The sequence below is a fragment of the Phacochoerus africanus genome, chromosome 2 (genome assembly GCF_016906955.1).
Source record: "Phacochoerus africanus isolate WHEZ1 chromosome 2, ROS_Pafr_v1, whole genome shotgun sequence".
Classification (NCBI taxonomy): domain Eukaryota; kingdom Metazoa; phylum Chordata; class Mammalia; order Artiodactyla; family Suidae; genus Phacochoerus; species Phacochoerus africanus.
Genome location: NC_062545.1, coordinates 74,094,182 through 74,109,396, shown reverse-complemented (window position 1 = coordinate 74,109,396; position 15,215 = coordinate 74,094,182). Strand labels below are relative to the sequence as shown.

The 15,215-nt window shown below is 37.4% G+C and overlaps 1 protein-coding gene across 1 annotated transcript in view; it reads left to right on the top strand.

The window, feature by feature from the left end:
* OSTM1 (osteoclastogenesis associated transmembrane protein 1) overlaps positions 1–13,369 on the top strand; it is a 39,218-nt gene extending 25,849 nt beyond the window's left edge. The window contains exons 4-6 of the mRNA XM_047762166.1: positions 4,415–4,582; positions 7,076–7,241; positions 11,101–13,369. Of these exons, the coding sequence (XP_047618122.1) occupies positions 4,415–4,582; positions 7,076–7,241; positions 11,101–11,156 (390 nt within the window). The 3' untranslated portion in view covers positions 11,157–13,369. The remainder of the gene's footprint in view (positions 1–4,414; positions 4,583–7,075; positions 7,242–11,100) is intronic.
* The last annotated feature ends 1,846 nt before the right edge of the window (positions 13,370–15,215 follow it).

Below are 15,215 nucleotides of genomic sequence, written 5' to 3'. Positions count from 1 at the left end.
CTGAGTAAGGTTTTAGGAGCTGTGAGCTAGGAACCAGGGACAAAGACCAAATACTTATTTCCCACTGTGCCACACTTAGTCTTTTCTGGTCTGTGACAGTTTTTCAGGCTTACCTTGGTTTTTCATGACTTTGACAATTTTGAGGAGTACTGGTCAAGTATTTTGTAGACTGTCCCTCAATTTGGGTTTGCCTAATGTTTTTCTCATGATTACACTGAGGCTGTGCGTTTGGGGGAAGAACACCGCAGAAATGAAATACATTTCTCATCAAATCCTGTCAGAGATACATGCTATCAACATGATTTATCCCTGATGATGTTAATCTTGATCATGAGCAAGGTAGTATTTGTCAGGTTTCTTTAATGTAGAGATACCTTTTTCTTCCTCTTTTCATGTTCTATTCTTTGGAAACAAGTCATTAAATAATCAGAAGTAGGGGTGGGGAAATTAAGCTCCAAGTCCCAGAGGGTGTTTACTTAATTCATTTAGAAATCTTCTGAAAGGAAGGTTTGTCACTTCTTCCACATTTATTTATTTATTCATTTACCTAGATCAATATGGATTCATGGATATTTATTTCATGCTTGGGGCTATAATTAATTTTTTAAAGTTCTCTCCTATTTGCTAAATGAATTATTGTCCATTAGGGCATTTGCCCTGATTGGGTTTAATCTGTCTTCCCTTCAGTCATTTTGTTTGTTTGTTTTTTCTTTTTATGTCCATTGTTAGGCTCATCTCACTTTCTTTTGTGCTCTTGCAGTCATTGTGATAGAAATTAGTATACCAGGCTGGGGTTGGGGGGAGCAGGGTGATGAGCGGCTAGAAAAAAAAAAATCTCTCTCTTTATATGTAGTTTGGTTTCTATAGCTTGGCTTTCAAAAGTTCCCTCCAACAGGCTGTATACAATCATTTAGTCATTCAACAGATATTTATTGGGCACCCATTATATACCAGGCAGCGTTCTGGGCACTGAGGATAGAGCCCAGGCAGATAAGATTCTTGTTCCTGCGAACATATTTCCTAGTAGGGGTGAGCTAATAACAAAGAAATGAGCTAACTAAGAGTAATGAGTCCAGGTTTTTTTCTTTTTTTTTTTAATATGTTAGAGGTGAAGTTAGATAAATCATAAAGATGTGCCAGAAAGAAATTTACAGGGAAAAGAATTTTTATATTGTAGATTCCTAGATTAGGAATTCCCACTTTAGTTAGGGTGGGCAGGGACTACCTCTCTGAGCAGGTGAATTTTGAAACGATATGAAGTGTGAGATAGAGTCAGCCACGGAAAGAGTGTTTCCCACATAGCAAGGACAAGAGGCCTTGGGGGAGAGAATGAGCTTGATACTGTGCAAGGAATAGGAATAAGGCCAGTTTGGCTAGAGCACAGTAAGCAAATATGAATGAGATGTGGGGAGACAGGCAGAGGCCAAATCATGCAGAGCCCTGTAGAACAAAGGAAGCAGTATGGATTGAATTCTAAGCACACGGGGAAGCCATTGAAGATAGGAATGTGACTTGATGTGATATACATGTTAAAAAATCACTCTGGCTGCCCTGTGGAAAAATTCAATGGGATATAGGCAAGAGTGAAGTAAGGAACCTAATTAGGAGGCCGTCACAGGAGAGGGATGGTGTAGAGAGGGTATTGGATGCAGAGTGGAGAAATGCAGACAAATTCATTCCAGGAGAATGTCTAGCAGACCTTGCTGATAGGTTGGAGGGTGGTTGTGGCTGATCAGAGAAAGAAGGAGAAGAATCAGGATGACCCTAGGCTTTTGTCCCTGAGTACCTGAGAGGATGATGGGGCCATGGTGAAGGCTGGTTATAGGAGGTAGGGATTAAAAGTTCTGTTTTGAACAGGTTAAGTATGAAATTCTTATTCAGTATCCAAGTTGAGATGTCAAATAGTCAATGTTATAAATGAGATTGGAGCTCAGGGGAGAGGTGTGAGCTGGAACTATAGACTTGAGAGTCGGTCAGGCACAGATGGTATCAACTATGGAGCTTGGATGTGAGTGAATAGAGATGGGAAAGAGGCCCCAAGAACTGAGAGTCCTGAGCAATACCAGTGTTTTGTAGGGGTGTGTGTGTGTGTGTGAGTGGAGGGGAGCCAGCTAAAGAAAGGTGGCAGCAATAAAATTGGTAGTACTGGCTGTGGTGGTGGCTTCTGGCTCAGTGATGGGACAGGAATGTGGTTGAGTTCCAGACCAGATCCACCGTAGGACATTTTTGCAGGTGGCTTCTCTGGGAACCTGAACTGTCTTGCTGGCTGTAGAGACTGCTTTTTGTGGGTTGCTTAACAGGCAGAGTGGGGCTATTATTCTATCTTCTCACATTTCTAGAGGACAGTGGGTGGTTGCAGGAGGAGAGGTTCACTAGAAACTGTGGTTCCAGCTAGTTTCTCTAGGACTGGTGTGAGAGCTGTAATACAACTTGCCTGAGTGGAATGTGCATGTCACACTTTGTAATTTACAGTGCTATTTAAGGGCCTGGTTTACCCTTCTGTTTTTGAATCTCTGCAGAAAAGAAATCAAGAAACAGGCATATGCTAATGTCTTTATCTTCCCAGAATCCTACTTCCTCATTTGTTTTAAACACTGCAGGGCTTTTTATTGTTTGTCTATGCCACCATTTAGTCAGTCAGTCCCTATATTGATGGCGATTTTTGTTTGGTTCAGTGTTTCACTGTTGCAAACAGGGACAGTCTTTTGGAGGTATTGGTATGAGTCTGTTTGGTAGATTCCTAGAAGTGAAATTGCAGTGCCAAAAGATATGTGCATTTTAAGTTTTAATATAAATGACTAAATTATACTTTTCCAACAAGGTACTGTGCTCAATTTTTGCTTGCACACATTTAGTTAAATGTACGATTGTTCTGTGAAAAACAGTCAATTTCTTGTGGCAGAACTAAAGGGAGACTGAGTTTCTCTGTCAAATAAATGGTGAGGATAATGTTGTAGAGCCTACATCAGCTTAATTCCTTTAATTTTTCCTTTTCTCTTTCATTCCGATATTCAGTTAATGTTATTTCTGCAGACTGCACAGTAGAGAATAAAGGAAATAGAAAACAAAAGTGTGAACTGACTGTTTAGCAAACCTGTTCTTGAAATACAAATATCAGCCCCAGAAGTGGAAAATATTGAGATTCACTAACATAATTTCATGTTATAGCCACTAGCTTCCTTTTAGATTATATGATTCTTCTGTATTAGTCCCTTTTTGCTGACTAGAAATGCCTGGATTACAAGCCTTGGGGTAAGAGGGTTGAAGAGGGGATGTGGTTTGGGCGCCTTTTCCTTTCCTGTTGATAAAGTCTTCTCTGTCTCAATAAGGCAGGCTACATTGTTGAAGTCAGCACAGGCAAAGGCATACTCTATTTATTCAGGGAAAATTGGATAGATGAGAGCAGATATATAAATGACAAAATAACATGACATTTTTGTTTTGTTTTGTTTTCATGTTCATGGATAAGAAGACTTAAATTTGTTTATTACCCAATGAATTTATTACATTTATAGTTGTACAATGATCATCACGATCCACTTTTATAGGATTTCCATCCCACAACCCCAGCGCATCCCCCCACCCCCCACACTGTCTCCTTTGGAGACCATAAGTTTTTCAAAGTCTGTGAGTCAGTATCTGTTCTGCAAAGAAGTTCATTCTGTCCTTTTTTCAGATTAGGACATTTTTGTTATTTAGGTATCAGTAACTTAGCATATAAGCTAGTGTGCTCAGTTGACAGTGGATAGTGCAGTGGTGTTCAAAATTCAGGGGCAATTATAAAGAGCTACATATTTTGCTCAGACTTTATATACCAGTCTCTCATCCTTGGAACTTGTAATACAGGTGAGGGTATCCCTGTTTTATGGAGTGCATTAGCAACCTGCCCAACATCACAGCTCAGCACTTTAACATACTGTACTATTTCCGATCCTTTAGAAGGACAATAGCTTAAGTTAAAAAGATTTAGGGAGGAGTTCCCTTCGAGGCTCAGCAGTTAAAGAACCTGACTAGGATCCATGAGGATGTGGGTTTGATCCTTGGCCTCACTCAGTGAGTTAAGGATCCAGGGTTGCTGTGAGCTGTGGTGTAGGGTGCAGACGTGGCTCAGATCCTATATTGCTGTGACTATGGCATAGGCCAGCAACTGTAGCTCTGATTCTGCTCCTAGCCTGGGAACTTCCATATGCCACAAGTGTGGCCCTAAAAAAAAAAAAAAAAAAAAAAATGTAGGGAGTTCCCATTGTGGTGCAGTGGGTTAAGGATCTGGTGTTGCTACAGCTGTGGCATAGGTTGCAGCTGCAGCTTGGATTCGATCCCTAGTCTGGGAACTTCCATATGCTGTGGGTGCACCCAAAAAAGAAAAAAAAAAGATGTAATGTTTATTGTATTATATGTGCCTTTGACATTTTAGGGGAGCACACACAGTGTTCTACAGTTAAGAAATTATTCAGAAGTGTGTGAAAAATGTCGTGAAAAGTACAAAACTCTGAGTAGTCTGTACAGTGAAATGCAGAAAATGAATGAACTTGAAAATAAGGCCGAATCTGGAACACATTTATGTATTGACGTGGAAGATGCAGTAAGTACTTTGCTTCTGAATGATACATATTTTGTGGTGTTGTTGAATATGCCTTCAATATTATCCTTTATAGAGGTATATTGGAATATGCAGAAGCCATCTTTAACCAGGAATAACTAGTTATAAAGTAGTAAAGTCACAGACTGTCCCAATCTGTCAAACTAAAATGGATATTAACAAGGTACTTTGTAAGCCAGTGAATAATTTGGTGCATTTTTATTATGGTTGATTTATAACATTAAATTAGTTTCAGGTGTACAACATAGTGATTTAATGTTTTTATAAGTATACTCTATACATTTTGTTTTTTAAATTTAATGTGTGTCATTTTCAGGGTGTGGGTGGTGTGAAATGTTTGCATTTCAGTTTCTCATGCACTTGTTGCTAATTCAGGAATTCTCTAGGTTTTGCTGCCGTGTTTCTGAAGTTGTCCCTCAGTCATTTCCTATTCCATTGCTTTATTCCTTTATATCTATTACCATCAGAAAAATTTTGTTTATAATCTGTCTCCCCTTAATAAATATAAGCCACATGAGGACAAGGACTTCATATCCGTTTTTGTTTGCTGTTCAGTATCTAGAACAGTGCCTCGAAAACAGCTGGCCCTTAAATAACATGTGTTGATTACATGAATGGTTTAAAAAAAAACCCCTTTTTCCTCCATTGAATAGCTTGTCTTTACATGGGGCACCACTAGATGGCGATCATACCTTTTTGTGGGAATAGGCTGCCTGTTTTGAGGCATTAGAGGAAACTGAGAAATTGATGGCTAAAAGCAGAGAATTTGCAGTCAAAATTGCTAAACCTAAGGGTTGAGAATGATAGGTGTGAATTATAGCAGCTCAGAGTGAATTACAGTGAATCAGTAATATTCAGGATGGTAAAAAAAAACACTTCAAATGGATGCAGGGTGGGGATTTTTGTTACTGTTGTGCTCCTAATATCTAGAATAGTACCTGGTTCTCAATAAATAATAAGTATATATTTAAAGTAATAGTCTATTTCATTATTTTGTTTTGTCGTCTTTTTAGGGCCACACTCGAGGCATATGGAGGTTCCCAGGCTAGGGGTTGAATTGGAGCTACAGCTGCCGGCCTGCACCACAGCCACATCAACACAGGATCTGAGCGGAGGCTGCAACCCACGGCAGTGCTGGATCCCTAACCCACTGAGCAAGACCAGGGATCGAACCCGCATCCTCATGGGTGCTAGTAAGATTTGTTTCCACTGAGCCATGCCGGGAACTCCTATTTCGTTGTTTTTAAAACAAAGAAGAAAAATGATTGTTGGTTGTATAAGTTGGATTGCATAGGAAATCAACATGACAACCTATTTTAGAACATCCATCTTGCAATAAGCAAAAAATACAATGTACACTTGCAAACCATATCTCAATTAAGCAAAATCCATGCAAGAACAGCTTTCTACATTAAATTTGATAGTTTCCTTACATCACTTAGTCTTTTTGACAAAAACCATGAGCTCAAGGAAAGTGAGGTACTGCTGTCCCTAAATGTATTTGTTTCTAAAGTATGCTGCTAAATAAGATATGATGTTATTTAATAAAGTTTCCATGACTCATTAGATAATTATGTACTTAAACATATACTTGCCACAAGTAAGAATTTTTCATACCTTAGCTAAGATGTTAAACATTTCATAGATGTTTAAGAGAAGCCCTATAAAGTTGATATTTTAATTTCCATTCTAAAACTATTGCAAGAACCCCAGTGAGATTATATATGTAACGTATGAAAAAAAATTGTTTTTGCAAGCCCTCCCCACTAATTTTATTAAGATATAATTGACAAATAAAACTGTAATATATTTAAAGTGTACAATATGATGATTTGATATACATATGCATTATGAAAGGATTCCCACAGTCAAGTTAATTAACATCCATCACCTCACATAGTTACTCTTTTACATCTTTTTTTTTTTTTTTTTCCTGTCTTTTTGCCATTTCTTGGGCTGCTCCTGTGGCATATGGAGGTTCCCAGGCTAGGGGTCTAATTGGAGCTGTAGCTGCCGGCCTACACCAGAGCCACAGCAATACCAGATCTGAGCCATGTCTGCGACCTACACCCCAGCTCACGGCAATGCCAGATCCTTAACCCACTGAGCAAGGCCAGGGATCAAACCTACAACCTTGTGGTCCCTAGTTGGATTCGTTAACCACTGAGCCACAACGGGAACTCCTCTTTTACGTCTTTTTTAATGAATGAAGTACAGTCTAACTTTATTCCTGTTGATACAAGTTCTTGCTTCGAAGTCTATGAAAAGTTGACATTCTTTGGACAGTATTATACAGTGACTAATTGTGAACCAGCCTATTTCCCTGGCAGAAGAAATTGTCCTCAACTATCAATAGATTTTTTAGGGATGTATATTTAGTCTAAATTCTAGGTTCCTGTTCTTAAAAAAATAATTGTAAGAAATTGAAGACAAATTCAATATAAAATTGAGTAACATTATGTGCTATTGTTCCAGATGAATATTACCCGAAAACTTTGGAGTCGAACTTTCAACTGTTCAGTCCCTTGTAGTGACACAGTGCCTGTAATTGCTGTTTCGGTGTTCATTCTCTTTCTACCTGTTGTCTTCTACCTTAGTAGCTTTCTTCACTCAGAGCAAAAGAAACGCAAACTCATTCTACGTAAGTTTCTTTTTACAGTTGTTCACTTATTTAGATAAAAAATCTGTATTTTAAAAAATTTAAGCCTGTTTTAGAAATGATGTATATTCTGAGAACTTAAGCTCTATTAGCCTAAAACAGCTGTCAGATTTTCAACTGCACTAATGGAAGAGAAGTGTAAGCTTATAAGTGACTTTAATAATCAAACATTAACATACAGTATCTTTCAGATGCTTTCATCGAGAAAGCTAGATTCCCTGGAATAGGGTTGACAACAACAGAGGAATAACCACAAAGGCTTTGCAGACCTGAAATGGCCATAATAGGGAAATATATAGTAGGGGGGTCTTAGGTCTATTGGAGCCATGGCGGAACCACCCAGTGAGCAGCAGGCAGGGAGAAATTGTAGCTTACACACAGACAGACAACTTGTTTATGAACAAATTGGAATTGTAGTTGCAAGAGAGTTACTTGACATATAGCACATGCTCAATATGTATTAATTCCTTTCCTTTCTCCCCCATCAAATAGGACAGACCAGAAAAAGGGCTAACTAGAAGGCCCCAGCCAGCCAAGTCTCATAGGTTTCTTGTTTATTATTGGAATCAAAGTATGGGCCTATCCCTTAGTAATTTTAGTTTTTTAAAAAGAGAATATTTTCTGAAGGAAAAAAATTAAGCCTTTTTTCTTTCAAATATTATTCCTAATCTAGAAATCTATGATATAAAAATTCTTTTCCCTGTAAATTTCATTCTGGCACCTCTTTATGATTTATCTAACTTCACCTCTAATATATCTAACCTTAAAAAAAAAAAGAATACTTGTAGATCTGAATTTGTAATGTCTCGTTATCTCAAAAAGCTGGCTACTAGAGGGGAGAAACATTATGAGGCGTGTATTTAGTAAAGTATTTTAAATATTGTCGATATTCTCTAAATATGTAATAACAGTCCTAACAGTACACATTTAGAATAATAACAAAATCTTGTAAGGACCTCACTTTTGAGATACTTTATTTTTCAGGGCTTGATGTACTTTTAAAGTTTAGCATCTTATTTGCTTTGCAAATCTACCTAGCTCCACTTCCAATCAGTGTTTTTTTTTTCCATCAGTGTTTTTTGATTGTTTTCATGTGTTTTTTTTCATCAGTGTTTTTTGATTGTTTCCATGGAAGTCACTACTGACCCTCTGCTTGTACAAGCCACAAATCTTGTTTTCTTTTAATTTCTTTTTAATATCTTCTAATTTCTTTATTCCTTTTCTTTTATTTCCCCATTCCCACCCCTTTTCAATTCATCCTCAAGTACTGCCAGTACTATTTCCAAAAATATATCCTAAATGATCTTTTCTGTATCTCCACCAGTAATGCCTCATCCCCAGCCATCATCGTCTCTTATCTGCACCAAGGCAGGGGGTCCCTTCACTGGTACACCTGCTTCCATTTCTTGACCCACTGCAATCCATTCTCCATATAGTGGCTAGAGTAGATTTTTAAACACAAATTTAAAACAAAGTGCTCTTCTCTCATTTGAAATCCTTCCTGTGTACCCATTGCACATAGAGTAAAATACAAACTTATTCAAAGGTCTGCTGTCCAAGCTGCATGTGACCTGGCCCCCATCTGCCTTCCTAAACTCCTAGTATCCGCCTCTCTCCTTGTCCATGATGCTGTATGTAAGCAGTCTGGCCTTCTTCTTGCTTGTCTCAAACACCAAGCTCATTCACAATGCCCTCTTTCCACGGCTCTTGTATTTGCCCTCCCTACTTTCCTTGACTAGCTCCTTGTCACCCAGGTCTTAGGTAAAAGGTTACTTAGGCAAAGAGACCTTTAATGACCCCCTGACCTAAGAATATACCCTTCTTCTAATTCTGTATCATCTTTCTTTAATAGCACTTAATCGCTATTTTTTTTTTTTGTCTTTTTGCTATTTCTTGGGCCGCTCCTGCGGCATATGGAGGTTCCCAGGCTAGGGGTCCAATCGGAGCTGTAGCCACTGGCCTACCCCAGAGCCACAGCAACTCGGGATCCGAGCCGCATCTGCAACCTACACCACAGCTCACGGCAACGCCGGATCGTCAACCCACTGAGCAAGAGCAGGGACCGAACCCGCAACCTCATGGTTCCTAGTCGGATTCGTTAACCACTACGCCACGATGGGAACTCCTTAATTGCTATTTAAATTAACTTTTCCACTTATTTTCTGCCTTTTTTGTCTACCCTGCCTCAACTGTAAGTTCCAACAGAAAAAGGGTGTTGTTTATCTTGCTCACCACTATATCACCAGCATCTAGAAAGTACCTGGCCCATGGCAAGTGCTCAGGAATATTTGTTGAATAAAAGAACATTATACTTAATGTTAGCAGTTCCTAGAGTGTGCTCCTCAAAATACTAGTCCTGTGAGATTCCTTCTCGTGAGCTTCATAATTACCTGAATATAAATTAAGGCCTTGGAGATTATATTCCCAAAACTTGACAATAGGACCTTTCCATAATACCTATTAATGTTTCACAGAAGCACTATTTATGAATTAAATGATGAATTTAAGGAAATGCTAGACTAAGCAAACAGTCCTTATGCTGTTACCTCATGGAAATTTTAATTTACTTTTCTTTATGCCGCCACTCATCAAGTCCTATAGTATGAATTAAGGATTCAAAAAAAGGAACAAGGCACAATAGATGCCCTCAAAGAACATACTGACCATAGTCCAATAATTACAATAAATGTAATAGAGGTATATACAATATGGTCAGACCACAGAAGAGGGTAGGATGCATTCGAGGTGTTGGGATTCACCAGGAGACGATCCCTGGGGTTTAATTTTGAAGGATGTAGGGATTTATCAGATAGAGAATAAAGAAGCAAGGAAGTTGTGGGTTTATGTACTCCCTAGTATTGCTACCTGGTTAGTTTAATGAATTTAGTAATTAATTAGAAGCTAGATTACTTTCTTTTTAATTTAAAAAAATTTTTTTTAAATTACTCAATGAATTTATTACATTTATAGTTGTATAATGATCATCACAATCCAGTTTTATAGGATTTCCATCCCGCACCCCCAGCACATCCTCTCATCCCTCAACCCCTCTCTTCCAGAAACCATAAGTTTTTCAAAGTCTGTGAGTCAGTATCTGTTCTGCAAAGAAGTTCATTGTGTCCTTTTTTTCAGATTCCACATGTCAGTGGAAGCATTTGATGTCAGTGTCTCATTGTCTGACTGACTTCACTTAGCATGATAATTTCTAGGTCCATCCATGTTGCTAAAAATGCCAGTATTTCGTTCCTTTTAATGGCTGAGTAATATTCCATTGTGTGTAGGAACCACATCTTCTTGATCCATTCCTCTGTCGATGGACATTTAGGTTGCTTCCATGTCTTGGCTATTGGAAATAGTGCTGCAATGAACATGGGGGTACATGTGTTTGTGTACAAGTATAATGTACAGCTCACTTTTCTTTGTAAGCCATTTAAATGTTTTAACAGTACAGAGTTTTTTCACTGAATTAACTTAAGAGCAATTTAGACTTGGATTTCTAGGTTAGACTTTTAATATAATTTTATTATTATACCTTATAGCACCTCCATTTTTTAAATAGAGTACTTTCACTTATATCACATGTTTAAGGTTGTGATGTTCAAGATGATGTAAACTCTGTCTCTTTTACTTGGTACTACTTCTAACAAAGTCATGTGCAGCTTCTAGCAAAGTTATGTTTCTTGAGGTTGGTAGAAAAAAATAGATTTAGGTTTTTAAGTCTTAAAAGATTGAATATATTTAGAGTCAAACATAGAATTAAAAAGTGAATACTGTAGTTTACATAAAAATAATGAATAATCATGTTTAGGAAATTAAGTTATAATGCTTTTGATTTATTTAGCCAAACGTCTCAAGTCCAGTACCAGCTTTGCAAACATTCAAGAAAATTCAAACTGACATCTGCAGAATGGAGACTTAACATTGTATTCCATGGATGAATGGTGGAAGACACAGCTTGGTCCAAAAGAAGATAAATCATGATTTGACAAGTCAACTTCTTAAGAACAGCAAGGACTTCAGATTTATTTTTAAATAAGAATTCTCAATTTTTCTTTCCTTTTCCAGCCCCTTTTAAAGGGTTTAGGTATTTTTAATTTCCAGGCATAGCAATGTGTATTTTAAAGTGTATTTGTTGTAATAACAAAAGATGCAAGAACAATCTTTGTTTTATTTTGTAGTGACATTGTTACTCTTTGAGACTCGTGATATCTCTTTAGTGATACAGAAACAAGCAGCAAAGTTTTTGAAAACTGACATTTAAAAATTAATCAGTTATAGCAGAATTTGAAAAAAAATTTACTTGCCAAAAAGTAACAGGTCCAAAGAGTAATTTAAGTTTCTCACCACTGCAGTATTATTGTCACATAGGTTTTAATATGTCATATGTTACAAATAATATGTAATTCAGTCTCTAGCTTCCTCAAAGTCATTTTTTGAAACCACTAATTATAAACCTCCCAAATGATTTTTAGAAGTGGGAAGGCACATTACATTTATCCTTGTAAAAAGATTTATGGTACCTGGTTTCTTACTTGACTTTTATAAATAGTATTTTACACCTTTTTTTGCCTTTATTTCATGAGTAATTTGAAATCACTGGACTGCTTTATTATAATCAGGGCAAGATGGATTCTTTTTATACTGGGGATTTGCATTGTGAATTAATTAAGTTATTTGGCAATTTATAATTTATTACTACTTTAAATCAAATGTAGCATTGTCACACTGTATTTAAATTGTGATTTTTTTTTAATAGAGATTTTTCTCTTGGAATACTTGGGGAGTTTAGGAGGGAAGAAAAAGGAGGAGTAAAAAAAGCTTAAGGTTCAGAAAATAGACAGGGACCTGAGGGGATGCTTACTCTAAGACTATGGAGTGGTTTATATGGGGACATGAATCAGATTGAGACTGATACAGAAAGCAGTTCAGTTAAGATGATGCTTATTTTTTTCTAAATTCTTTAAATCAGATAAAAGTGATATATGATTGAAATGAAGTCAGATATCTCACGCTCAGAAAACAAATTCTATTTTGGAATATTTGTATCAACCCTTCAAAAAAAGTTTCTTTTCAGAATTGTTCACATTTTTCCCCCTCAGGTTTTTAGTGTTAGGTGTTTCATTTGCTAATTCCATCTCTCTGTCTTGGTGGAAATAGGCATTGTTTTAAATATTGAAAATATAAAGCCTGTTCTATATAGAAACAAGAGTTCGGCTTAATTGGTATAAGAATCTGAATCCCGGAGTGTCTGTTGTGTCACATCTGGATTGGTGGCATGTGTGCAGAGCCAGGACACAGGTTCAGTCCCTGGCCTGGCACAGTAGGTTTAAGGATCTGGGATTGCCACAGCTTCAGCATGGATCAAAGTTTTGTGGCTGGGATCTGGCTCAGGATCCCAGACTCAGGAACTCCATATGCCACAGAATGGCCAAAAAAGAAAAAAAAATCTAAATCCAAATCATACACTGTAAAATGCTATCAAAGAGGGACAAGAAAGTGTTTTTTATTGCTTTAAAAAATGTTTACCATATATGCAGTTTAAAAGAGAAGGCTCATCCTTGGATATGTAACATATCCAAAAGCTGTTACAGTTTTCTAATCTGCTGTGATCCATTTAAAATGTGCTGGGGTTTGTTCTGCTGTTACTACTGTTCACGCTGCTGATGCTAATAGTTCTATCTTGATTTGAAGCATATTGTTGAGGGCCATTGAAAACAGTCTTTCATTAATGCAGATAAAATCAGTTTACACATGCAAAGTTATAAAATGGCATATGTGATTCTGTAAGTAGTGACTCTTTGATCACCTTTTTAATATTATGTATTTCTAAAAACCATTGCTTTTGGATATGGTTGACATTAAGCACTTTACAAAAGAAAGGTAGCCTTTACTATTTTTCTGGTTGAGTCATTGCTTTCTAGAAGTAGCATCAGCAATAGATTTAAAAAATAAGTATTAAGCACTAAAGTGTGTAAATGTTTCATTTTTTAAAGTCATATTGAAAAATTCTTTGCATAGTTCCAGATTCTTCAACTCATAGCATATGTGTGTGCACAAGAACATCTTTAGTTTTTTGACATTTTGAAATAAAGGAAGTAGCTTAAGGAAAATGCTGTGCTGTCTTTGATTTTTTAATACATCTTTAAAACTTGAGGGAGCTCCCTGGTGGCCTAGCGGGATAAGGATCCAGCATTGTCATTGCTGGGGCTTGGACTACTGTGGCTGGATTCCATCCCTGGCTTGGGAACTTCTGCATGTGGTGGGCATAGCCAAAAAAAAAACCAAAAAAAACAAAAAACAGATGTAATTGAACATCACATTTCAGTTTTTCATGTATTGAGTTTAAATGCCTACTTTAAAAGCACTGCCTTGGAGTTCCCGTCGTGGCTCAGTGGTTAACAAATTCAACTAGGAACCATGAGGTGGCGGGTTGGATCCCTGGCCTTGCTCAGTGGGTTAAGGATCCAGCATTGCCGTGAGCTGTGGTGTAGGTTATAGACGCGGCTTGGATCCCACATTGTCGTAGCTCTGGTGTAGGCCGGTGGCTACAGTTCCAATTCGACCCCTAGCCTGGGAACCTCCATGTGCCTCAGGAGTGGCCCAAGAAATGGCACACACACACACACACAAAGGTAGCTACCTTACAATTTTGATGCAAATAGAAATGTACTTTCGAATTTTTTATATTATTGTATATTTGAGAGGTAGAAGTAGTATCAGCTGTCTTAAAGGCTAACTCTAAAGCAATGAATAACACCAGAGTTTAGTTGGTAAATGTTACTATGTGGGACAGTATTCTCTAATGTTTCACAGATGGGCTCTAAATTTTACTGCAGTGTACTCCTATACAGTGAAATTTTTTTCCCAGAATGACATTGTAGTTGGGGTTACATTTCTGACTAAAGACTTGACTGACATCATGTAAATAATAGACATCACCACCAATGAGTTGTGAAAGCAAAACTATACTTGTAACCTATGAAACAATTTAAAATGGGAAAAAATATGTTCTATGTTCATATTCTGTACTTTCATATACTTTCTCTTCCTTTTTTCTTTTTCTTTTTAGGGCCATACACTGTGGCATATGGAAGCTCCTAGGCTAGTGGTCAAATTGGAGCTGCAGCTACTGGCCTACGCCACAGCCACAGCAATGCCAGATCCGAGCTGCATCTGTGACCTACACCACAGCTCATGGCAACACTGGATCAGTAACCCGCTGAGTGATGCCAGGGATCGAACCCAAGTCCTCATGGATACTAGTCGGGTTCATTACCACTGAGCCACAATGGGAACTCCCTAAGTATATATACTTTCTGAGCTAGAAGAAACCTTAGAGGTCATTTGGTCACAGAATCCCAGAGCTGGATGAGGCCCTAAAAATTACTTAATCCAGCCATACATGACTAATCCTGCGTGATTTAATCACTGCATGCGATCCACTGCATGAATTCCCTCAAAGTATATCAGTTACTTCCTTTCTTCTTCACTAAGGAAGTAGAACATCATAGAACTCCTTGCTTATGACTGAGCTGTTGTTGGATAGTCAACTCTAAAGCTGTGGCTTGAGATCCCTAATCAAATGTTTTTCTACTGTTCCACTCTGCTTATCATGTAAAAGTTCCATAAAAATGACCACATTGATTATAAAAAGGGCTTTGATGGCCTATGCTGAATTATACATGTAGCACATAGAAGCCACAACTCTGCCAAGTTTGCTTGTTCTAAAGTATTACATTGGGTAATAACAAATATTAGTCATAAATATAACACATTTAATGACTAGTTATTTTTGTTGTCTCCTTGGAACTAAAGAGAGCTTTTAAAAGATAATAGACTGATTTGTGCTCTTAAAGCATGGAGATTTTCAATAATGGTTTATAAAGTCTGCTTTTCCTAAAATAAACATGTATTTTTCAAAAACCCATCCCCATATCAAAATGCAATCAAAATATT